The sequence below is a fragment of the Geotrypetes seraphini genome, chromosome 11, assembly GCF_902459505.1.
Source record: "Geotrypetes seraphini chromosome 11, aGeoSer1.1, whole genome shotgun sequence".
NCBI lineage: Eukaryota > Metazoa > Chordata > Amphibia > Gymnophiona > Dermophiidae > Geotrypetes > Geotrypetes seraphini.
The window spans coordinates 2928479-2953470 of record NC_047094.1 but is presented as its reverse complement, the minus strand read 5'-3'; the positions used below and the strand labels follow the sequence as shown (position 1 = coordinate 2953470).

Sequence of the window (24992 nt, the reverse complement as noted above, 5' to 3'; positions counted from 1 at the left end):
GACCCTGGAGGGGCCAGAGACAGCTGGTCAAACAGACAGGATGGAAAGAGACAGGCTGAAAGACACTCGGAGAGACCCTGGAGGGGCAGAGACAGTCTGTCAAACAGACAGGATGGAAAGAGACAGGCTGAAAGATACTCGGAGAGACCCTGGAGGGGCCAGAGACAGCCAGTCAAACAGACAGGATGGAAAGAGACAGGCTGAAAGACACTCGGAGAGACCCTGGAGGGGCCAGAGACAGCCGGTCAAACAGACAGGATGGAAAGAGACAGGCTGAAAGACACTCGGAGAGACCCTGGAGGGGCCAGAGACAGCCGGTCAAACAGACAGGATGGAAAGAGACAGGCTGAAAGACACTCGGAGAGACCCTGGAGGGCCCAGAGACAGCCGGTCAAACAGACAGGATGGAAAGAGACAGGCTGAAAGATACTCGGAGAGACCCTGGAGGGGCCAGAGACAGCCGGTCAAACAGACAGGATGGAAAGATACAGGCTGAAAGACTCTCTGAGAGACCCTGGAGGGGCCAGAGACAGCCGGTCAAACAGACAGGATGGAAAGAGACAGGCTGAAAGACACTCGGAGAGACCCTGGAGGGGCCAGAGACAGCCGGGCAAACAGACAGGAGGGAAAGAGACAGGCTGAAAGACACTCGGAGAGACCCTGGAGGGCCCAGAGACAGCCGGTCAAACAGACAGGATGGAAAGAGACAGGCTGAAAGATACTCGGAGAGACCCTGGAGGGGCCAGAGACAGCCGGTCAAACAGACAGGATGGAAAGAGACAGGCTGAAAGACACTCGGAGAGACCCTGGAGGGGCCAGAGACAGCCGGTCAAACAGACAGGATGGAAAGAGACAGGCTGAAAGACACTCGGAGAGACCCTGGAGGGCCCAGAGACAGCCGGTCAAACAGACAGGATGGAAAGAGACAGGCTGAAAGATACTCGGAGAGACCCTGGAGGGGCCAGAGACAGCCGGTCAAACAGACAGGATGGAAAGAGACAGGCTGAAAGACTCTCTGAGAGACCCTGGAGGGGCCAGAGACAGCCGGTCAAACAGACAGGATGGAAAGAGACAGGCTGAAAGACACTCGGAGAGACCCTGGAGGGGCCAGAGACAGCCGGTCAAACAGACAGGATGGAAAGAGACAGGCTGAAAGACTCTCTGAGAGACCCTGGAGGGGCCAGAGACAGCCGGTCAAACAGACAGGATGGAAAGAGACAGGCTGAAAGACACTCTGAGAGACCCTGGAGGGCCCAGAGACAGCCGGTCAAACAGACAGGATGGAAAGAGACAGGCTGAAAGACTCTCTGAGAGACCCTGGAGGGGCCAGAGACAGCCGGTCAAACAGACAGGATGGAAAGAGACAGGCTGAAAGACTCTCTGAGAGACCCTGGAGGGGCCAGAGACAGCCGGTCAAACAGACAGGATGGAAAGAGACAGGCTGAAAGATACTCGGAGAGACCCTGGAGGGGCCAGAGACAGCCGAGCAGCGGAGAAGCCCCGGCCTGAGCCGAAGCAGCTGCACAGCAGTCGGGGGCGTGTCCGGCTGCCTGCGAGCTCCGCCCCGCCGGTGACGTCCTGCCCTGGGCGTGGCTTCAGAACCCCAGCTGCAACGCTGGTGCAGCCGCCGGCGGATCGCAGTGCCGCTGCCTCGATCCCCGCCATGGCTGAACCGGCCGTGCAGAGCGACGAGGCCGAGGAGAACACGGTGCGCTTCGCCCGCAAAGGAGCCCTGCGGCAGAAGAACGTGCATGAGGTGAAGGAGCACAAGTTCACGGCTCGCTTCTTCAAGCAGCCCACCTTCTGCAGCCACTGCACCGACTTCATCTGGTGAGACCCTGGGAGGGGGGGATGGGGGGGATAGAGTGCATGCATCCCATCTTCTGCTGCCACTGACTTCATCTGGGGAGACCCTGGGAGGGAGAGGGAGGAAGGATTTGTAGGGGGGGGGGTGCATGCATCCCATCTTCTGCAGCCACTGACTTCATCTGGGGAGATCCTGGGAGGGAGAGGGAGGGAGGAATGAATGGGGGGGGGAGTGCATGCATCTCATCTTCTGCAGCCACTGACTTCATCTGGGGAGACCCTGGGAGGGGGCAAGAAACCCACTTTCTTCAGCCAATACACCAGCTTCATCTGGGGAGACAGCAGGGAGGGAGAGGGTGGGATGGATGGGGGGGGAGAGAGTGCATGCATCCACTCTTCTGCAGCCACTGACTTAATCTGGGGAGACTCTGGGAGGGAGAGGGAGGGATGGATGGGGGGGGGAGAGTACATTCATCCCATCTTCTGCAGCCACTGACTTCATCTGGGGAGACCCTGGGAGGGAGAGGGAGGAAGGATTTGTAGGTGGGGGGTGCATGCAAGCCATCTTCTGCAGCCACTGACTTCATCTGGGGAGACCCTGGGAGGGGGCAAGAAACCCACTTTCTTCAGCAAATACACCAGCTTCATCTGGGGAGACCCTGGGAGGGAGAGGGAGGGATGGGGGGGAGAGTACATTCATCCCATCTTCTGCAGCCACTGACTTCATCTGGGGAGACCCTGGGAGGGGTGGATGGGGGGGATAGTGCATGCATCCCATCTTCTGCAGCCACTGACTTCATCTGGGGAGACTCTGGGAGGGAGAGGCAGGGAGGAATGGATGGGGGGAGTACATGCATCCCATCTTCTGCAGCCACTGACTTCATCTGGGGAGACTCTGGGAGGGAGAGGCAGGGAGGAATGGATGGGGGGAGTACATGCATTCCATCATCTGCAAGCCACTGACTTCATCTGGGGAGACCCTGGGAGGGAGAGGGAGGAATGGATGGGGGGGAGAGAGTGCATGCATCCCATCTTCTGCAGCCACTGACTTCATCTGGGGAGATCCTGGGAGGGGTGGATGGGGGGAGGGTGAGTGCATGCATCCCATTTTCTGGGGAGTGGGATCAAGGGGGAAGCAGGGGGCACTGCCATCATCTCAAGAGAGATCAGGGAGGGGGAACACAGCCCACCTTCTGCAGCCACTGCACCCAGTTCCTCTTCCGTCATCTTTGAGACGCTGGGGGAAGATCTGGAGGTAGTGGGGGCCTAACCCAAATCCTGGCCCTGCAGCTTGGCACTGGCTGGTGTTGTTTCTGCTGCCACTAATTCTCTTGCCTTCTCTTGTAGGGGATTCGGAAAGCAGGGATTCCAGTGCCAGGGTAAGTGTCCCCTTCTCAAGATATACCGAGCCTGAGGATGCTGTTTTGGGGGAATGGCCAGCTGCACTTGTTCTGTGGGCTCTGTTTTGAGGAAGTGATCTTGCAGTCGCTGCCAGTTCAGCTTTGAACCCTCTTCCTCCTTCTCACCATGCAAAGCAGATGCATTTTTCATGACACGGGATCTCTTAACATTTGATGGGGCTGAAGATTCGTTCACCTTGGCAGTGTCTGTCTCTTGCTGGCTTTTATGTAATATGATAGGTGAAAGGAGGGGGCAGAGCAGTTTGGGATGTGAACAGAGTTTTTGTGGGAAATTTTACCCTGCTGCTGCGTAAGGTTTGTTATATCACGGTGTCCCTGATGGCTTTAGTTGGTCACTAGCCGTTCTCTGTGCAGATCCTGGGCTGCTCCAAAGCTAAAGATTTTATTTTTAGGTGGGGGAGGGAAAGTGTCTCCAAATGAGTTAGGTTTGCTCATTATGTAATGTATAATGAGGGAAGGCTTCAAACATTTTGGAGTCCTGTTTTACTTACCCGTTTCCAATATGTTTCTTCCCTCCACTCACCACCCAAAAAAATAGAAACCAACACACACCGATAAAAGTGATAGTGGCCCCAGGTACAATATTCCCCTTACGTTCAATAAATGCTTGTTTGGTCGACTTTGCCCCCTGAAAGCAGAGCTGGTGAGGTTTTTACTATAAATTATCCCCAACTGTATAAACCTTTGAACCCAGGAGAGTGCAGTAAATAGATTGACATTCTAAGCTGTTTTCGGTGGCGTCTGAAGCCTGGATTTTGTGCTTTTGACCCTGGCAATCGGGAATCCTTGGGTTAGCTTCTGTGTTTGTCCTGCCGCCCCTCAACCACGTGCTGGTTTTTTCTACAGAACGGCTGTGAACCCTTAGCACACTGCACCTAATAAATGTTCCCTCCTTGCTTCTGTAATTAGTTCTGTGCTGGCCCTTCCATAAGCGTTTGCTCAACAGCACAAGACTTTGTGGGTCATGGGGTCAGTGTTTGGCCGCAGGGCAGACGGGGCCATGCTGGTCGCTAGTGATACAGAAGAAGAGGCTTTCTGTCATTCACTGCTAGTAAATGTTAGTTTTTTTAACGGGCTGGATTGATTTTTCTATTAATAAGCTCAATTCTTTTCTTCTGCTAATTGTTAATATTTGATATACAGTACTGCCTTCCAACTACTGCAAACAGAGTAGTTCATATAATGAAAATCAAAACAATAACATAATAGCATTGGATGTAAACAATAAAAGGAAACATTGATCTTCCATCCAATGTCGCATCCATATTTTCAATGCACTGGAATTCAAATGGGCGAAAGGTGAAAGGTGGATTTGTTTTCTAATTGGACAGTTGCTGTGCTAGGAAGCTCTGTCTGTGAACCATTATGCAATCACAAGACAGGTCTCTTCCCGCTACAGCACTGCTTGGTTTATAGTCAAGCCCCTGGTGCAGCCCTTCAGGAGGTGAAACATGGGCATGTCAGGCTGGTAGAGTGTTAAGTTTTATTTATCTAATCATAAATACATTTTATATTTCTTATGACTTTGGCCTGCTCTGCATCTTTTGCTGTTCTGGATCTTACAGATTTTGCAGAACATTTCTCTGTTTGCTTTTTGGGAAACACGTCATGTTCATGTTACGATTTTAAATTGAAGCCTAAAGGAAATTGGAAGCAAACTTTGTGGCTTTATAGTGGAAAGATCTGCTTGTGTCTGCGAGCATTAAGCTATTAATTCGAGCTCTGCATTCTGAACCAACTTTGTATGGTAAAGTGATGATAGTTGAAGACTATTACACAAATAGTTGCAGTAGTCTAGTTGGGATTTTTGGTAGCATCAGGAGAATTTTTATGTCAAGAAAAGGGGTTGTAGAATGTATTTGACATAAGGTCACAAAAGAAGAGGACTTTTATGTGATAACTTGTATTAAACAAATAGGAGAGAGGCTGAAGCCATGTGGAACTCTGTAGTTCAATGGGAAAACATCAGGAGAAAGAGAGTTGGGGGTGATGTAGAAGGTACAATGAGAAAAGTATAAAGCAGATCAACTACAACACAATATCCACTGAGTAAAAGCACAGTCAAGATCTATTGACTCTGTAATGGCCTCACAAATCTAGAACTGAACTGATCACTCTAGATATTCAGTGGGGATTCATTTCCTTACAAGACCTGAAAGAGTTGGACTCCAATCTTTTTGAGTGTGAATCTTCTATTTTTCTTGAAGAAAACATAAAGAGTTGCCATTTTGATCAGACCAAGGGTTTATCTAACCCAGTGTCCTGCTTCCAACAATGACCAGTCTAGGTCACAAGTACTGGACAGCATAAGAGCTAGCTTTTCAAAATGACTTCTTCTTTGTGTGTGCTTCTCACTAAAGTAAGAGGAGATGTGATATGAAAAACTCAAGACCACTAGGCAGACATTACAGGGATTTTCACAATATGTTCTATTAACAAAACAACAAAATTTCTTATACAGCGCAGCTAACTCGCAGTTCTGTGCGGTTAACCTAAATTAAAATATAAGTATACACAATATAAACACAATCAAAATATTTGCCAAATAGATCAGTCTTCATAGATTTTCTAAATGCCAGATAAGAAGTAGAGTTAGAAAGATACATACTAACTTGTTTATCCCGTAATGCTGCCTGATACGCTAAGATCTTACTAAAGTTTCAAGTTTATTAATTTTTAATATATCGACCATCAACGGGTATCTAGCCGGTTTACAATAAAATGTTAAAATAAGGATAAAAGGTTATGCTTATAAAAGTAAAGTTTTATTAGAGAGAAGGGAAGTGTACATTAAGGACATGGACGGGACAAACTTGAGAGGAAGGGGAGGGATAAAATTACATTATTAGAAAAAGAGAAGAGGAAAAAAAAGGTGGTTGAAAGGAAATGGAGGGAAAGGAATAAAACATTAGGGATGGGATCGCTTCTTGAAAGCGGTTGGTTGAGTGAGAAAGAGGTCATTCAAGAACAGTTGAAAGCATCTTGAAATAGGAAAGTTTTTAAGCTAATCTTAAATTTATCGATTAGGTTTTCATGGCGGAGTTGAGATGGTAGAGTTGGGGCTACTACGGAAAAATTTGATTTCCTGGTATAGAAAAATCCTTAATAGAAGGAATGGAGAGTAAGTTCTGGTCTGCTGATCTAAGCGTCCGTGTAGGGTTTATACACATGTCCTTTTACAGAAGGAAAGTCAAAGATCCGAAGATCACGTAAATGTTTTCTATTGGCAGATTTAAAATGATCCATGAGATAACTGCATAATAACCCACTGAGAGCCTTGAAACAGATACAGCCGAACTTAAAGATCACTCTTGCCTCTATTGGCAACCAGTGCAGTTTATGGTAATATTGCCTGGCCCCTGAAGGGCAGCATGAGCCACCTCTGAAACTCCAGTGGACTGACCGCAGCCCAGCTGAAATCAGTTTAGCTGTGTCCACAGCAACGTAGAAGGTCAAAACCAGGTTGTTGACTCCTTGGAACTACAGATCCAGAGTTGCATTTGTTTGTGGTTGACTGACTCTGTCTACAGTCTGGTCCGGGTCTGGAAAGGGAACCCAGATCAGATTTCTCAACATCAGGCATCTTGGAGAAGGTCATAAATGGCAGAGTGAAGTGAAAGCTGTGCCGATATTGTTTCCTAAACGCGGTGCTGGCTTTGGTGAGCTCTGGAGGTGCCAGTACTGTGAAAATCGCTCATGATAAAGTTTGACATTAAAAAAATACAAAATTCAAAAGCCCGTGAATTACTGTATATACGCGAATATAAACTGAGATTTTGGGGCCAAAAAAATGGCCCAAAAATGGAGGTCTTGACTTATATTCAGGTCATTGTCCACCTGTCCCCCTCCAGAACTTGTTGCAGGCCTCTGCTGGGCATGCCGTATGCCTGGTGGGGTGGGCCGAGACAGGAGAGATCCCTCTCGTCTCCTGTCCTGGCCGACTCTGCCAATTTTTTTTTTTACCTCCCTCCCACCCCCTTGCGTATCTTTTTGAATCCCTGGTAGTCTAGCAGTGTACTGGGTAGAAGCGAGCTTTCCGCACTCCTGCCCTGCGCTGAGTCCCTCCCTGAATGGCTGCCTCAAGTTCTTGTGACTCAGCATGCCCGGTTCACCACTGGGCTGCGAGAACTCAAGAGTGTGGGAGGTAGGGGGGACAGGGTGGAGAGCCTGGCAGGGCAGGGAGGATGGGAGGGCAGGGCACATGAATAGTACCCCCTCCCCCCATCTTATATTTGAGTCAGCCTTTTTTCCTCCTTTTGTGTGTGTGGGGGGGGAAGGGTACCTTGGCTTATACTCCGATCAATTTATATTCTAGTTTATGAGCCACACATGTTTGTGCTACAACAGCAGATGGCATTATAGATAGTGGCTCTTATCCTCAGGCTTTCCATGTTGTCCTGATGAGAAGATATGTGATGAGCCAAACTGATGTGCAGTAAAAGAAAGCCAGAGCACTTCCTCTCAAGGTCTTCATGAATGTACCCTAGCTCCAGATGACTTTGGGATCAAGCTGTTAATTGATTTTTGTTTGTGACTTGTAAAGGTGAGGGTGTGATTTAAAGTCCATGGTATGCTGGATTTGGCTCGTGGCAGAAAAATGTTAAGTTGTTTTGTGAATTTGTGTGATGTACATGGACAGTTTCACTGGCGCTTGAAGTGGTCACCAGTTTTGACAGTATTGTTAAATTGAGTTTGAACATAGTAAACGACAACAGATAAAGACCTGAACGGTCCATTCATTTTGCTCATTAGTTACATGACTTATAAATTCATGATTAAAGACGTCGACCAGAGTGTAAGATAGTGATATTGACTACTGTGAGTTCGAGAAGCACCATGCCAGTTATGAGGCTTACCTGGAATCCATTTTCAATAAGGTTGTTAAGGCCGCACCTGATCACCATCGCTGTGGCCTTTACAAAGCCAACTTGGGTCTACTGATTGATGGAGTCTCTCACTAAGGAGGGATATTGGCCTGTAACTTGCAGCTACAGCAATATCATGACTTCAAGTGCCGCCAAATCTTTGGAAGGGCTTTCTCATTTGGCATTTTTATAAAGAGGAAGCACAGCCAGGCTGTTCCTCAAGATGTTGGATCTAAGGTGCTCAAGCATGTGATCGAATTCTGCAGTTGAAAATGGAAAACTCGTTTGGGATTTGATCTTTCTCCAGCAGTCATGGACTTGACAGTCTAGAAAGATCAATTAGGTTTGCAGGATTCTACAATGAATATGCATGAGATTGATTTGCATACACCCTTCAGTTGTGGGAGTGGCCAGGTATGGACAGGGATGGGGGGAGCAACACATTGTGCCTTCATTTTCTTCCTCCCCGCACCAAACATACCTCTTGCTGGCAAACACAGGACTGTCACTTCCCTCCTCCTTTCTGCAGAGGTCAGTTCATATCTTTGGGACTTCTGGAGGAAGGAAGGAATGCAAGGAGAAGGGGCATGGAAGCCCAGTATTTGGTTGGTGGGGCTTTGGCATCCCTGCCATCAAAGGTAAAGGGTTTCAAGCCCCCAAGGCCCCCCTGTGGCTACACCACCAGCTTACGCTGCCTCCTTAGTATACAGATCTATCTTGTGCATATTCATTCAGGGTATCCTGAAAAACTGACTGGCTGGTGTTCCCCCTGGACAGGTTTGATAATCGCTGGTCTATGACCACGTGTCACCTCTGGCTTCCTTCTCGATTGAGAGTTCAGTTTCAATGTGCCTGCATAGTTTTAAAAATCTTACATGGTATCTTTGATTCGTCGGTCCCTCTAGCTTTAAATTCTTTGAGATCTTCAAGTTGCAGAGCTCTCCATGTATTTAAACTATCTTTTCCCACTGTAAAAGGTGCCAGATGTATCAGTAAAATTGTTCATTCCTTCCCCTTTTTACTAACAGCAATTTGGAATGACCAACCTTCTCAAATAAGATCCTGTTTATCCCTTCAAGCTTTTCAAAAAATTCTGAAAACTACTGTTTCAGCGTTTTCTAGCAGATAAGTTTCCATGAGGTTAATGCTTTCCATTAACTGTAACTTTCTTTCTCAGGGATGACTCGGTATATAAGTCCAAGATTTAGGGCCTGTTTTTCAAAGCCACGGTAACGGCCCCATAGTCCATAGAGATTTAAAGGGCTTCGGGGCAGCTTTGTAAACCAGGCCTTTAGTTTCAGTTTAGTTCATAAACATTTCATGCCTATGTGCCCCCCCCCCCAAAAAAAAAAAAAAAGGAGAGCTTTAGAGCCTTTTTTATTGTATTAAATTGATAGTTTTCCTTGCAAAGCCCCAAAATATTTATTTATTGAAAACTTCTAAACCGCTACTAATGACTGGGAAGTCAGTTCAGAGTGGTTTACATGAGCGTCTGTAAAGCTATTATAATACAGAGTTAATATTTCTTAGCTGCTGAAAAATGATAAAACACAAAGTGAACACCTTCCATTATATCAAGTTCTAGAACACAGCACTAATAAAAGCAAGGAAGAACTTCTATGGTGATAAAATCTCCAGATCCAACAACTGTTTAACATCTGGCGCTCCTTAACCTCTAAAAACGACTCCACCATTCCCCCCTCCTCCCCATCAGCAGACGACCTAGCAAAATTCTTCAACGAAAAGATCACTACCATAAGAAGCTCCTTCCCACCAACAGTCTCTTACAATTCTCTGGTTCCCAGCCGACTCTAACCCTTCCCCAGCAGACAGATCCTGGAGCACGTATCCGAATCCCAGATCTCCAAACTCTGCCTCAAACTGAAATCCTGCAATTGTACCCTGGACCCATTCCCTTCCAATCTATATGAGAAAATTCCCACACAGGCCATCTCATCCTCAACAGACTTATAAACTCTGTTTTACTATCGGGCTTATTTTCCGCAGAAATAGGACATATTGCCTTGACCCCATTACTGAAAAAAACGATCTTGACCCCTCCTCACCTTCTAACTATCGTCCCATAGCAAATATTCCTCTCCTGACCAAAATGCTAGAGGCCATCATATCTACCCAACTCTCATCTTACCTAGAGAGATTCTCCATTCTCTTACCTTACCAACATGGCTTCAGATCCAACTTCAGTACTGAATCTCTACTGGCCTCACTAATTTCAAAGGTACAACAACTACACTCCCGTAATAAATTTGCTGTCCTATTACAATTTGATCTTTCTGCAGCTTTTGATGTTGTCCACCATGATATTCTAATTTATCAACTTTCCGAGATAGGCATTGACTCCACAGTTTTAGAGTGGTTCTCGAAATTCTTACGATCCCGCTCCTACACTCTTAACACAAATAGCACCACGTCCTCTCCTTGGAAACCGATCTGTGGAGTCCCGCAGGGATCACCTCTATCCCCTATTCTCTTCAACATCTATATGTCTTCCCTGAAACTCTTCCATCTATCCTCCCTTGAAACACTTTACACATATGCTGATGACATCCTTGTCCTCGAGACAGACTCGAACTTCACCAACGTCTCTGAGAACATAACAGCATGCATAACGAAACTCCAATCCTGATCTCTCACTGTACAAATGAAACTGAATGAGTCCAAAATGAAACAATTACATAAGAACATAAGAAGTGCCATCTCCGGAACAGACCCTAGGTCCATCAAGTCCGGCAATCCAGGTGTACCCTGGCATATTATTAGTCCCCATATCACTCCAAGCTTCTCATAAGAGATGCGCATCTAGCTTACCCTTACCTATGTCACCTTAAGCCACTCATAAAGAAGTGTACATCTAACTTACCCTTAAACCCTAGAACGGTGGATTCCGCAATTACCTCTTCTGGGAGAGCATTCCAGGTTTCCACCACTCGTTGTGTGAAGCAGAACTTCCTGATATTTGTCCTGAACCTGTTCTCCCTTAGCTTTAGTCCATGTCCTCTTGTCCTTGTCACATTGGACATTTTATCCTGCTCTATTTGGTCGAATTCTTTCAGTATTTTGAAAGTCTCGATCATATCCCCTCGCAGTCTCCTCAAGGGAGAACAATCCCAGTCTCTTAAGTCGTTCCTCATATTCCAAGTTCTCCATGCCCTTTATTAGCTTAGTTGCTCGTCTCTGCACCCTCTCGAGTTCTCAAGCAAAGTTCTAGGCATCATTATTGACTCTTCTCTTTTTAGCCTCCACATGCTCAGGAAAGTGAGATTCTGCTTCCAGCAACAACATTTTGCCGTCCTTGTACAATCTATCATTCTCTCCAGACTAGACTACTGTAACTCCATCTATTTAAGTCTAACCCAAAAAAGTCTTCAAAGACTTTAGCGAATTCAGAACACTGCGGCCAAGCTGATCTTCGCAAAAAGCAAATTTGATCGTATTTCCCCACTTCTGTTCAAACTTCACTGGCTTCCAGTAATTTCCAGGGTCCATTTTAAATGTGCATGCCTAGCTTTTAAGAACCTACATGGCATCCTCCCTCCCCTAATTCCACTCTCTTGGAATTCCTTGAGTCCTGATACCACCAGATCCACCTATAAACTTAAACTATCCTTCCCCTCACTAAAAGGTATCCTCTATGCGGGAAAATTAGGGAAATCTCTCTTCTTCAGAATCACTGAGCTTTGGAATAACCTTACTGCCCCACTTCGGAATCTGGGCTCCTTCCAACTATTCCGAAAGCATCTGAAAACTAGACTATTCACAAAAATGTAATGCTCTCTTCCCCCCTATACTTAACCTCCAAACCCATTATGCTGTTCCTTCCTTATATTAAGCTTCCTTATATTAAACCGTGCCGAGCTCTATAATTATGGAGAGGATGTGGTATATAAACTTAAGGTTTAGTTTAGTTTAGTTTAGTACATCACCAAAGAAAGATTAATTTCTTTCTATACTGTGCAAAATATAAAGATCACACGTCAGGGATGGTATTATGGGAATGCAATTAGGGCATCTGCCCCCTGGCCAGAGAGAGCCCTATGCCTACAGGAAGCTGAAGGTGGCACGGCTTGATAGTGGGATTTGGGATCCACTCCCAAATTTCTGCCCTTAACTTAATAATTTCTTTATATACCGCAGTACCTTGACGTTCTATGCAGTTAACAGAAAAAGAAAAACTGAAATAGAAACTTCCAGAGTTTTTACAAATAAATAGGTCTTCAAAAATTTCCTAAAATACTGATAAGAAACAGAACTGGCTGCCAAATGACTAAACTCTTTTTATCCCAGGTTGCACCTGGAATGAAAAAAGCCAATGAAAATATCTTTTAATGTATGAGCAACTCTTAACTGATGGAAAAGCAAAAAAAGTATAAATCCCTTGTGAACGTTTCGAATGAGCAAATATATAGTGGTCCATGAGATAATTCTTATAGCATATACCTGTATATTCAAATTTGATGGCAGATAAAGGCCAAATGGCCCATCCAGTCTGCCCATCCATAGTAACCATTATCCCTTTCTCTCTCCGAGAAATCCCACGTGCCTATCCCAGGCCCTCTTGAATTCAGACACAGTCTCTGTTTCCACCACCTCTTCCGGGAGACTGTTCCATGCATCTACCACCCTTTCTGTAAAAACGTATTTCCTCAGATTACTCCTGAGCCTATATCACCTCTTAACTTCATCCTATGCCCTCTCATTGCAGAGTTTCCTTTCAATTCACATAGTTAGTTAAACATCTCTACCATATCTCCCCTCTCCTGCCTTTCCTCCAAAGTCTACAGATTGAGCTCTTTAAGTCTGTCCCCCATACGCCTTATGACGAAGACCACACACCATTTTAGTTGACTTCCTCTGGACTGACTCCATCCTTCTTATATCTTTTTAAAGTTGTGTCATCCAGAATTGTCCACCATATTGTAAATGAGGTCTCGCCAAAGTCTTATATAGGGGCATCAATACCTCCTTTTTCCTACTGGCCATACCTCTCCCTATGCAACCTAGCATCCTTCTAGCTTTTGCCGTCACCTTTTCAACCTCTTTGGCCACCTTAAGATCATCACATGCAATCACATCCAAGTCCTGCTGTTCTGTCATGCGTATAAGCTCTTCACCCCCTAAACTGTACCATTCCTTTCGGTGTTTGCAGCCCAAATGCATGACTTTGCATTTTTTAGCATTAAATTTTAGCTGCCAAATTTCAGACCATTCTTCAAGCTTTACCAGGTCTTTCTTCATGTTATTCACGCCATCTTGGCTGTCTACTCGATTGCAGATTTTGGTACACCACAAAGAGGCAAATCTTACCTGACAGCCCTTAAACAATATCGTTTATAAAAATGTTAAAAAGAACAGGCCCAAGAACAGAAGCTTGAGGCACACCACTGGTAACATCCCTTTCCTCAGAACAATCTGCATTGATCACTACCCTCTGTCACCTTCCACTCAACCAGTTCCTGATCCAGCCCATCACTTTGGGACCCATCCCGAGGGCACTCAGTTTATTTATTAGACGTCTGTGTGGTACACTGTCAAAGGCTTTTTAAAATTAAAGATCAATTGAACAGCAAGTGTTTAAAATAATAATGCAATCTATGAAGATTTTTTTGCTAACCTGCAAAATAAATGATATGACATTAATCCAAAATACTCAGACCAATGATCTGAAAGTACCTGCCCTGATATACAGAGAGAAGGTTCTCATTTTCTTTCACTTTGAAACTTGCTGGGGGTAGAATGTGTCCCGTTCCGTGTTTTCCAGCGCAAATAACTTGCACAAGGTGCGTGATGCTTCCTCCCTCCTGGTATCAACATTTCCCCTGGTCTGCCTTCTCCTGAGATCCACATGGAAAAAGGTCACTACTGGAGTGTCCCAAGAGTCTGTACCTTCTCTTTTCTACGATTCTGTAGTATATTGTAAACTGCCCGAAAACTATGAGGATTTGTGGGAAAATCTTGTAAGCCTTAGAAACTGAGCGTCTAAATTGCAGATGAAATTGAATGTGGTCAAGTGCAAAAGTGATGCACATTGGAAAGAAAAATTCCATCTAGAAGTGCAAATTACTGGGTTATGAAAGAAAAGTTAGCAGCCAAGAGAAAGATCTTGGAATTAATGAGAATACTGTTGTCTCTGTGTAAAAATCTGTGGGTCACCCCATCGCAAAAAGGGATCTAGTGCAATTATGGAACTAATGACCAATAGATTCAAAACAATCCCTGAAATAATGTTTTCGTTGAGCACAGAACTGAGCTTTTGAATCTATTGCTGGAAGATGACAGCAGATAAAGGCCAAATGGCCCAGCCAGTCTGCCCATCTGCAACATCCACTATGTGGTCAAGAGACTAAGGGCCAGATTCTCAAAGCTTTAACGCGGTCGTTAAACTACGGCTAATCAAAATGGCTTATGGCAGTCTCCGACACTGCCATGCTAATGGGCTCTTGAATACTGAAACAAGCACTCTGGTGGATGGCATTGGCTTTTGGCAACAAAAATCAGCGAGTGGTCCAGGGGTGCTGATACAGTGACAGTACAATTAAAAGAAATAAAAAATGACAGGAAGAATCAAGTTGTCTTTTTTTTTTTTTTTTAGTGGGAGTAGTAAAAGCACGTGTCTTGATTGCGTGTACTTTAGCCTTCATCGGCAGCAGGAGAGATGCCCAATCTGTTCCGCCGCTAACTGAGACCCCCCCAGCAGCGGGAGAGATGCATGCATCCAGGGAGGGGCCTAAGGCTCTGCTTGGCCCAGACACATATGGTCCCATCCATAGAAGGGGTCTTAAACAACCTTGCCCAATCAGGCATCTCCCCAGTGCATCCCAGGATGCACCAGGGGGGTAGGCCTGCCATTTTGAAGAGGGAGGAGACTTCCCTCCGGCCAGCCATCTGAAAGTAAGGTAAGGGGGAGAGGGCAAGGGTTGTCGTAGGCACAGGGAGGGTGTTGATTGGCAACGGTAGAGCATGGGCATCTCTCCCGCTGCAGAGGGTGTGTGTTTCGGTTGGCGGCAGAAGAGATTGGGCATCTCTCCCTTTGCCAAGGGGGTTGTTGGGTGTTTTGTTGCTTGGCAGCAGGAGAAACTGGGTTACTTGTGGCTCAATTTGTTGTTGTTGTTTTTTTACCTTTATTCTGTGCATGGTCCCATCGTTATCACCAGCGATGGGTACATGCAAATTTAGCAAATCTTCGCTACTCTCTGCCAACTTCATTTGCTACCATAATGGCTGCGACAGCGTCCCGTTGGTTTTAAATGAGACTTTTTGAGAATCTAGGCCTAACATAGCAGAGTTTGAAGACATTATGATAAATTTCTGGAAGGAAAGTCTTAAAAAAAAAAAAAAAAATGACTAGGCACGTGCTCTTGAGGAAGCCACTGCTTATTAGTGCTGCCCGATTCAGGAAAAAAAATTTTGATTCGATTCGATTCAGCCTATTGAATTGGTTTTTTGATTCGATTCGATTCAATTCGATTTTCCTGCCCAACTGGGTGTTTTTTCCCAAACATCCTGGTGGGTCTATTTTACAGCCTCTTCACCCCCTTTGCCTTCTCCTAACCACACTGGCGCTGTGGTGTAAACAAAATAAACAAACAAAAAAGACTTTTTCTCTCTTTCTGTTAAATCCTAGCTCACGTTTGCGGTCTAACACTAGCTCTGGCAGGATACACATTTCAAATCTGACATATTGTAATCACAAAACATAAAATATAATTAGTTTTTCTACCTTTTGTTGTCTGGTCATTATTCAAATTTTGTTGGTCTCAGGCTCTGGTTGTCTTCTGATAACTTGCTTGCCAGGGTCTCCTTCTTTCTCCCTGATAACCATCCATCATCCATCTCTGTCCTCCCCTTCCGTTTCTCTTCCCTCCCCAGGAGGTCTGGCATCTTTCCTTTTCTTCTTCTCCCTCCACAGATCCACCTTTTCTTAACTACCCTTTCATCCAGCATCTCTCCTTCCTTCCCCACTCTCCCTTTCTTTTACCAACTACCCTCCTATCCAGTATCTCTATCCCCCCTCCACACCATCCCTTGCGTCCAACTTCTCTCCCTTTCTGTTCCTTCCCTCCCTAAATCCCATTGTCCATCATCTGTCTCCCTCTCTCCCTCTCCTCTATTTTCAGACCCATTTCTTCCTCCCCAAAGTCTGGCATATGCACATCTCTTTGAACCCTCCCCTTCCCTCCCTCCGTGTACTTCTATACCAGGGCCCCCCTCCCCTGAAGATCTGTCCCCCCTTGAAGGTCTGTCCCCCCTTAAAGACCTGCATCCCACCCCTAAAGGCCTGTGCCACCATCCCTGAAGGCCTGTTTCCCCTTTGAAAGCTTGTCCCCCCCCCCCCTTAAAGGTCTGCATCCCACCCCTGAAGGCCTGCCTGTCCCCCCCACCTTGAAGACTTGCTGGGCGTGATGGACCACTGGTCTGACCCAGCAGTGGCAATTCTTATGTTCTTATGTTCCTTGTCTCTATAAAAATTGGGGGGATAGAAATGTCTGAAAGCAGATGGACCATCGTGTCTTGAAAAGAGGGCAGGGGTGGAATGTTTTAGAAGTTGGACTTGGGTTGAGGTTAAATGAAGAGAGAGTCTGAAGTAGCTGAGAAAGTCAACTGTCCTTCTCAGTGTGCAAGAGAGGGCAAGTGAAATTAAGAGGGGGAGGGAGGAACTTCCACTCAAATCCTGGGGTGCCTTTCTCTTCCTCCCCCTATCCAAGAATCTGCATCATTCCCAGATCATCTTCTCCTATCCCTGGTATTCTCACTCTCCCCATCCCTTCCCCGTCCTAACTCATGACACTATCACAATCTGATCTTCTCTCCCCACCTCCATGATCGTCCCTCTCATTATCCCTTTTTCTCCAAGTAGGAAAGATTTCCTTTTCTCACCCATAAAAGCAAAATGAAATTTACAGCCAGAAATTCAAGGTTGGCATTTATTTTCCGGAAAATTTGTGTGCTGGGACATTTCCATTACTCCCAAGGCTCTCCTTGATCTGGCACTGGTAGAGCAGCCATATCGAGGGGTCTCTCTGAGGCATGGGCATACCGAGAGCCTCCCACCTCATTTCTTCCGCTTTTGTATCTTAATTAGACAGCTGAAAGGATGTTATAGGCACACTGCCACAGCTGGGTTACACTGTAACTTCCATTTCAAGTGAAGCCTAAAAATAAGGGTGCTAATTACAACGAGCAAACCCAGCAAATTAGCTCATTCTCTTTGATTTATAATGCAGAGGATGGAACTGCAGAGATGCTGTGGGTTATCTCTGTCTGCATACAGGCAGCTCTGGAGTTCACACACTCCAGTATCTGGTTTGCTAAACCCACCCCTTCCTTCCCTGCCTCCCCTCCAAAGGAAGTGAAACTGATAGAAGGGGGACCTCCTGTCACAGGTTGGCTTTGCTGATAGGGTCAGTGGTGAACTTTGGATCCCTTCTGCCTGTTTAACTGTTTGTGCACTGGTGCAGAAACCTCGTTGGCTTGGGCGAAGCACTTTATCACCACCTCGACACCGTTTCTGGCTTTTCTGATCTGTGTTCTCTGTTTCATTCACTTATTTGCTTTCAAGGCTTTATTCTGACAATGCACCCATCTTCCCTGGGCCGGGGCTTCCCACCATTCTGTTGGGCATTTTAGGACGTCTCCAGTGGCTGAATTTTGGGGGGGGGGGTCAAAAACTCTTTCTTTTTCTCAATGTACAACTTTGGCATTTTTGCAGATAAAGCATTATACAGTAGACTCTCAGTTAACCGGCACCCACGGGGATTGATAGATGCCGGATACATGCAGTTTCCTATACCCCATGGTCCAGACAAAGCGTGGGTGTACACGGGGTGTACCAGAAATTGATTTTATTTGAAGTACTACGGTATTTCTTAGATTTTTTTTCTGGTTAACAGAGAGTCTACTGGACATAGATCCACTGCTTTTCACTATTGCTTGATTATATCATGAGAAATTTTTCTGAAGTTAATGGACCATAGTTTTATGGCTTGATATTCATGAGCTACAGTAGGTTTATTTGCACCCCGTACTGTATGCAGTAGAATTGGGCTGTTACCTTTGGTGATTTAGTGTGTGCAATCTGGAGAATAAGGCGCTGGATTTCGGAAGAGTTCAATGATAATCTTTCAGGAATTTGGAGTAATCTGTGTGGAATTCCCCAGGGATCACCATTGTGCCCGCTGTTATTTAATGTTTATATTGGGTTCCCAGTTGTCTAACTTGGGGATAAAAATAAAACACGTATGATATAGCAATCATTATCCCTTTGTTAGTTCCATTTCAGAGGTCACTACCATAGCAACAGAAGCGCTCAGAATAATGGAACAGTAGATGGTTGAGTTTAAATTGAAGTTGAACTCTGAAAAAACTAAGTTCTTCGTTGCTTCATCATATCCATTTAATATCGACACACCCCTGATCATAGATAATCATAGCTATTCTATTCAATCAACCATTAAGATATTAGGTGTCATATTGGACCAGACTCTGACCAAAAGGAATCAAGGGAGAGTGTGGGGCAGTGGTTAAAGCTATAGCCTCAGCACCCTGAGGTTGTGTGTTCAAACCCACGCTGCTCTTTGTGACCCTGGGCAGGTCACTTAATCCCCCCATTGCCCATAGATTGTGAGCCTGCTAGGATAGACAGGGAAAACTGCTTGAGTACCTGAATAAAGCATGTAAGAACATAAGAACATAAGCAGTGCCTCTGCCAGGTCAGACCACAGGTCCATCCCGCCCAGCAGTCCGCTCCCGCGGCGGCCCAAACAGGTCACGACCTGTCTGTATCACCAGAAGGGGCTCCCTTGCCACCTTGGTTTCTCATTTAAGTCCTGTCTTCCTATCGAGGTCCTAACCCTCCGGTCTTGCACATGCACGACCTGGTTTGGTTTCTATACTCATTACCTGGTTAGTTTTCTATACTTGTGTTACATCCCAGCTCCTCCCTCAGTATCCCACGATCCCTTTATCCTTCAGGAATCCGTCCAATCCCTGTTTGAATCCCTGTACCGTATTCTGCCTGATCACTTCCTCCGGTAGCGCATTCCAAGTGTCCACGACCCTTTGGGTGAAAAAAAACTTCCTTGCGTTTGTTCTGAACCTATCTCCCTTCAGTTTCTCCGAATGCCCCCTCGTACCTGTTGTCCCCTTCAGTCTGAAGAATCTGTCCCTATCCACCCTCTCTATGCCCCTCATGATCTTGAAGGTCTCTATCATATCTCCCCTGAGCCTCCTCTTTTCCAGAGAGAAGAGCCCCAGCCTATCCAACCTCTCGGCGTATGGGCAGTGTTCCAGCCCTTTTACCATTTTCGTTGCTCTCCTTTGGACTCTCTCAAGTACCGCCATGTCCTTCTTGAGGTGCGGCGACCAATACTGAACGCAGTATTCCAGATGCGGACGCACCATCGCCCGATACAATGGCATGATGACTTCCCTTGTTCTGGTTGTTATGCCCTTCTTTATGATGCCAAGCATCCTGTTGGCTTTTTTCGAGGCTGCTGCGCACTGTGCAGATGGCTTCAGTGATGCATCCACCAGCACACCCAAGTCTCTCTCAAGTCTGCTGTCTCCCAACAATACCCCCCCCAATTTGTAGTTGAACAACGGGTTCTTTTTCCCTATATGCATGACCTTGCATTTGTCCACGTTAAAGCGCATTTGCCATTTGTTTGCCCAGTCTTCCAGCTTGTCCAGGTCTCTTTGTAAGTCCTCACACTCCTCCCTGGTCCTAACTCTGCCGCACAGTTTGGTATCGTCTGCAAATTTTATAACCTCGCACTTTGCCTCCTTTTCCAGGTCATTGATAAATATGTTAAAGAGTAATGGCCCCAGCACCGACCCCTGTGGTACACCACTCGTGACTCCCCGCCAGTCAGAATATTGACCTTTTACTCCGACCCTCTGCAGTCTGCCCGACAACCAGTGCTTGATCCATCTGTGCACATCCCCTCCCACCCCGTGGTTCCACAGCTTCTTAAGCAGCCTTTCATGTGGCACCTTGTCGAAAGCCTTTTGAAAATCGAGGTAAATGATGTCTATGGGTTCCCCATTGTCCACCCGACTGCTTATTCCCTCAAAGAAGTACAGAAGGTTCGTAAGGCACGACCTTCCCTTACAGAATCCGTGCTGGCTTGTTCTCAATAGGTCATTTTTCTCGATGTGCTCGCAAATGCCGTCCTTGATCATAGCTTCCACCATCTTCCCTATAATTGAAGTCAGGCTCACCGGCCTGTAGTTCCCGGGGTCACCCCTCGATCCCTTCTTGAAGATAGGTGTGACATTCGCCAATTTCCAGTCCTCTGGTACCTCACCAGTTTTCAAGGATAGGTTGCAAACATGCTGGATTGTGCCTGCTATTTCTTGTCTTAGTTCCTTCAGAACCCTTGGGTGGATCCCGTCCGGGCCCGGCGATTTGCCGCATTTTAGCCTGTCTATCTGTTTGAGGACATCCTCCTTACTTACCTCTATGTGATCCAATTTTTCAGCCTGTTCCCCACTCATGAGCTCCTCTGAGTCCGGTATATTAGATGTGTCTTCACTCGTGAAAACCGACGAGAAGAACGTGTTCAACCTCTCAGCTACCTCTTTATCCTCCTTAATCACTCCCTTCCTATCCCCATCGTCCAACGGCCCCACCTCCTCTCTCGCTGGTCGCTTTCCCTTAACGTAACTGAAGAATGCCTTGAAGTTTTTCGCCTCTCTGGCCAGCCCCTCTTCGTATTCCCCCTTTGCTTTTCTAACCTCCCGGTGGCATTCCTTTTGGCATTTCCTGTGCGTCTGGTGATTTTCCTCCGTTGGGTCCTTTTTCCATCTCCGGAAGGATACCTTTTTGTCCTTTATCGCCCTCTTTACTTCTGTTGACATCCAAACTGGGTCCTTTGATCGCTTGTTCTTGCAGCCTTTCCTGAAACTGGGGACGTACATTCTCTGTGCTTCCTGCAGGGTGTCCCTGAATAGGGTCCAGGCGCTTCCCACAGTCTCCATCCTAAAGATGTTTCTGAGCTTCCTCCCCACCATTTCCCTCATAGCAACATAGTTCCCTTTCTTGAAATTCAGTGCAGTTGTTGCGGTCCTCCTTACTATGGGTGTCTCTCTTTCTAATGTGAATCTGATCGTGTTGTGATCACTATTGCCTAGTGGTCCTCCCACTTCTATCCCTCTAGCAGGCCCCCCTAATCCGTTTAGGATGAGGTCAAGAGTAGTACCCCCTCGCGTCGGTTCTTTGACTAGTTGCTCCATGAAGCAGTCCTTCACAGTTTCTACAAATCCTGTCTCCCTAGTGCAGTTGGAGTGACCAGTACTCCAGTCTATTCCCGGGTAGTTGAAGTCCCCCATCACTGTTACACTTCCAGTCCTGCATTCCTGTCTCAATTCTGCTTCCAAGTCGTGTCCGACTCCCTCTGGCGCACCAGGTGGTCGATAGTACAACCCCAGTTTTATGCCTGCACCCTTATTTCCGGGTAATTTGATCCATAGTGATTCCAGCCCCTCTGCCTTTGTTGCCATATCTATCCCGACCGAGTGGATAGAGTCCTTTATATATAGTGCTATGCCTCCTCCCTTCTTGTGGGTCCTGTCCCTCCTGTAAAGCTTGTACCCCGGCAGCACCACGTCCCATTGATTTTCCTCTGTCCACCAGGTTTCTGCAATTCCAATTATATCCAGGTCCTCCCCCTTGGCCACGACTTCTAGTTCACCCATCTTGGCCTTGAGGCTTCTTGCGTTTGCATATAAGCACCTCAGGTTCCGTCGTTTTTCTTCCACCTTTGCATTTACCTGGGCCACTTGCTCTTGGATTTCGGGCATTTTTTCTGTTCTCTGTGCTTCTGCTTTGCCCTCAGCCTTTACCCTCTTAGCTTTCAGCTTCTCCACATCCCCGCCACCCCACTTCCCCGCTATTCCTCTGGGTTTTCTAGCCCTACCGGCCCACTCCTGGGCTATCATCCCTTGAGCCTCTGTTTGATCCCCCTCGCCTTGTGGCACCTCTATATTGCCCTCAGCTATATTGCCGTTCTGAGCTCCCCTGGGAGAACGGTAGAGAAAATTGAATAAATAAATAAATAAAAGTTGACTCTTTAGTCAGGAAAGGATTTTTCACCCTTTGGAAGCTTCCTTTGATGCCTCGTCATTCAGACTCTTGGTGCAGTCCATGATTCTTAGTCAACTTGATTATTGTAATGTTGTCTACCTCACAATCACACAAAGAAACATGCAGCGATTGTGTAGAGTTGAAAACGCCGCGGTCAGACTGACCTTTGGCATAAGAAGTTTGACCATAGAATGCCTTTTTTTTGTGAGTTGCACTGGTGGAGCCGGTGGAGGCCTGAGTGAAATCCAAGCTTGGTTGCTTTTGTTACAAGGTTTTGTTCGGACTTACTCCTAAATATCTAACTGATTTCTTTTCACTTACTACTAAGAAACATAAGAGATGCTCGCATTTGAGGGTTTTTGTAACATCTGCAAATTTAAAAGAAATCACCAACGTCTAATGCGGCCCCGTGAAGTATTTTGTGTGGCCCTGGTTGAGGGTGATGCAGTGTTTTCCTCTGCTGCCCCCGGGTGTTTACCGTCTTGCCGGCTCCCTCCTCTGTCTTGCAGCGTTTGCACATTTGTGCGGCCCTAGAAACATTTTTTTCGGCCAATGCGGCCCAGGGAACCAAAAGGTTGGACACTCCTGGTCTACTGTCTTATTAGGCAACTTTATGGGGTAAAAATTTGGATCAATTAATTGTGACTTCTAGTACTTACCTAGAATTCAGGGGACATTTAAAAACATGTCTGTTTTCTTCATTCAACTGTATATTTCATCCTTTTGTGAACCGCATAGAGCTTCACAGTTCTGTGGTATATAAGCTGCTTGTTATGTTATCCTATTTAATAAAACCCTAGCCGCGCATGCGTATTCCTACTTGTGTGTTCCATTTTCCCTGATCCGTGAGATGTAGGTCCGTGTCCGCAGAAGTGCGCATGCGCAAGTCCAGCCTTACTGCTTCCCAGCACCTACCTACACTCGCCGGCAGGACTGGCCACCAGCGCTGGACTCCCTGCTCTCCACAAGATCGCGGTGTCGGCTCCTCTCATGAGCCGCACCAGCGTCGGAGAAAGCTTATGACAGTGGCGGGGATCGAGAGGAGCCGACGTGACACTCGCCTGGAGCAGGCCAGACTGCAGGGCGGGCAGGGAAGCGCCAACAAAAAAGACTCCAGCTGCTCGCCGCTCAATGGGACCAGGCAGGCAGCCACACTAGGGAGGGCAACAGAATGAAAAAAGGTAACGTGCAGGGAGAAGCTGGGTCTGCCTGCGGGGAACACAATGAGGGAAGGGGGGGCCCTTGGAGCAGGCCACATCGTGGTAAGAGTAGGGAAGGGGGGGTGGGTAAAAATGCTGCTACTGCTGTACAGAGACCTGGAGGGGGAGGGAAACGCTGTTGCAGCTGCACAGGGAAATGCAGGGAAGAATGACAGACAGACAGCAGGAGGGAGGGAGACAGGAAGAAAGGAAGAAAGACACAGGGGCAGGGAGAGGGACAGAAAGACAGAGAAAGGGGGCCAGGGAGAGAGAGAGACAGTGGGAGGGAGAGAGACAGAAAGACAGAGACATATATTCTAGCACCTGTTAATGTAACGGGCTTAATGACTAGTGTTTATATAATACATATTCATTAGGGATATCCTGCAAATCAGACAGCTTAAAGTTAAGCAATGTCTGTGCCCAGAACTTGTCCAAACTGCAAATGATGACTGTCGCATCTGAAAATCAGGCCCATGGTTTTTCCATTTGATTCCTGCCCTGTGATTGTGGCCCCTTAGCTTCTTGCATGAGCGAGGCTTAAAATGACTGCTTCCTGACTCTCCGAATTGGATTTAATGTTCATGCATAGGTAGAAAGCAGAGAGGATTCCCTGGTTACTCCACAGATGGTGTGAGTTTGACAGACGTGATTCACTCTTCATTTTGACTTTTGGCTGTCTGACTGTGGCTCACACAAAGACTTCTCCATAATAGGAGCTGGAGTGATGTCACCAAGCTTCTCTGTGCAGACGTTCCCTGGATTATGCACATTTAATACATGTTTAGATAAAACATTCTTGATAGATCCTGCAAATATTTTTGTAATGTGGAGCAATTATAAATAATTCATTTCTCTTTGATGCCTTGCTTGTTTCTGATATAGTGAATGCACAGATGTATGTAACATGTGCTCACTCAGGCTTTCGGAGTCTTCTTCCCTCTCTTACTACAGTGCTGACTAACTGGAGGGTTTTCCTAGCTCTCCAGGAACCAAATTACCCACCAGCTGAGTCTAAAAGTTCTCACTTCCTTGTGCTGGTCTGTTTAATTTCAGGATTTTGCTCTAGTGCATAAAATGTTCTGAGTTGTTTTCAGAAAATGTAGTAGATGCAGGGAATAGTCTCCCAGTACAAGTGGTAGAAGCAAAGACATAGAAACATGATGGCAGATAAAGGCCAAATGGCCCATCTAGTCTGCCCATCCGCAGAAACCAATATCTCTCTCTCTCTTTCTCTCTGAGAGATCCCATGAGCCTATCCCAGGTCCTTTTGAGTTCAGACACAGTCTCTGTCTCCATCACCTCTTCTAGGAGACTTTTCGACGCATCGACCATCCTTTCTGTAAAAAAAGTATTTTCTTAGATTACTCCGGAGCCTATCACCTCTTAACTTCATCCTATGCCCTTTCATTGCAGAGCTTCCTTTCAAATGAAAGAGACTCGACTCATGAGCATTTACATTACATAGGTATTTAAACGTCTCTATCATATCTCCCCTCTTCTACCTTTCCTCCAAAGTATACAGATTGAGATCTTTAAGTCTGTCCCCATACGCCTTATGATGAAGACCACATACTATTTTAGTAGCCTTCCTCTGCAC

General features: G+C 46.3%; 1 protein-coding gene across 2 annotated transcripts in view; it reads left to right on the top strand.

The window, feature by feature from the left end:
- The first annotated feature begins 1609 nt into the window (after window positions 1–1609).
- PRKCB (protein kinase C beta) overlaps window positions 1610–24992 on the top strand; it is a 209194-nt gene continuing 185811 nt past the window's right edge. For both annotated transcript variants that reach the window (XM_033914500.1, XM_033914499.1), the window contains exons 1-2: window positions 1610–1830; window positions 3154–3185. In XM_033914500.1, coding sequence (XP_033770391.1) covers window positions 1664–1830; window positions 3154–3185 — 199 coding nt within the window. In that variant the 5' untranslated portion in view covers window positions 1610–1663. The remainder of the gene's footprint in view (window positions 1831–3153; window positions 3186–24992) is intronic.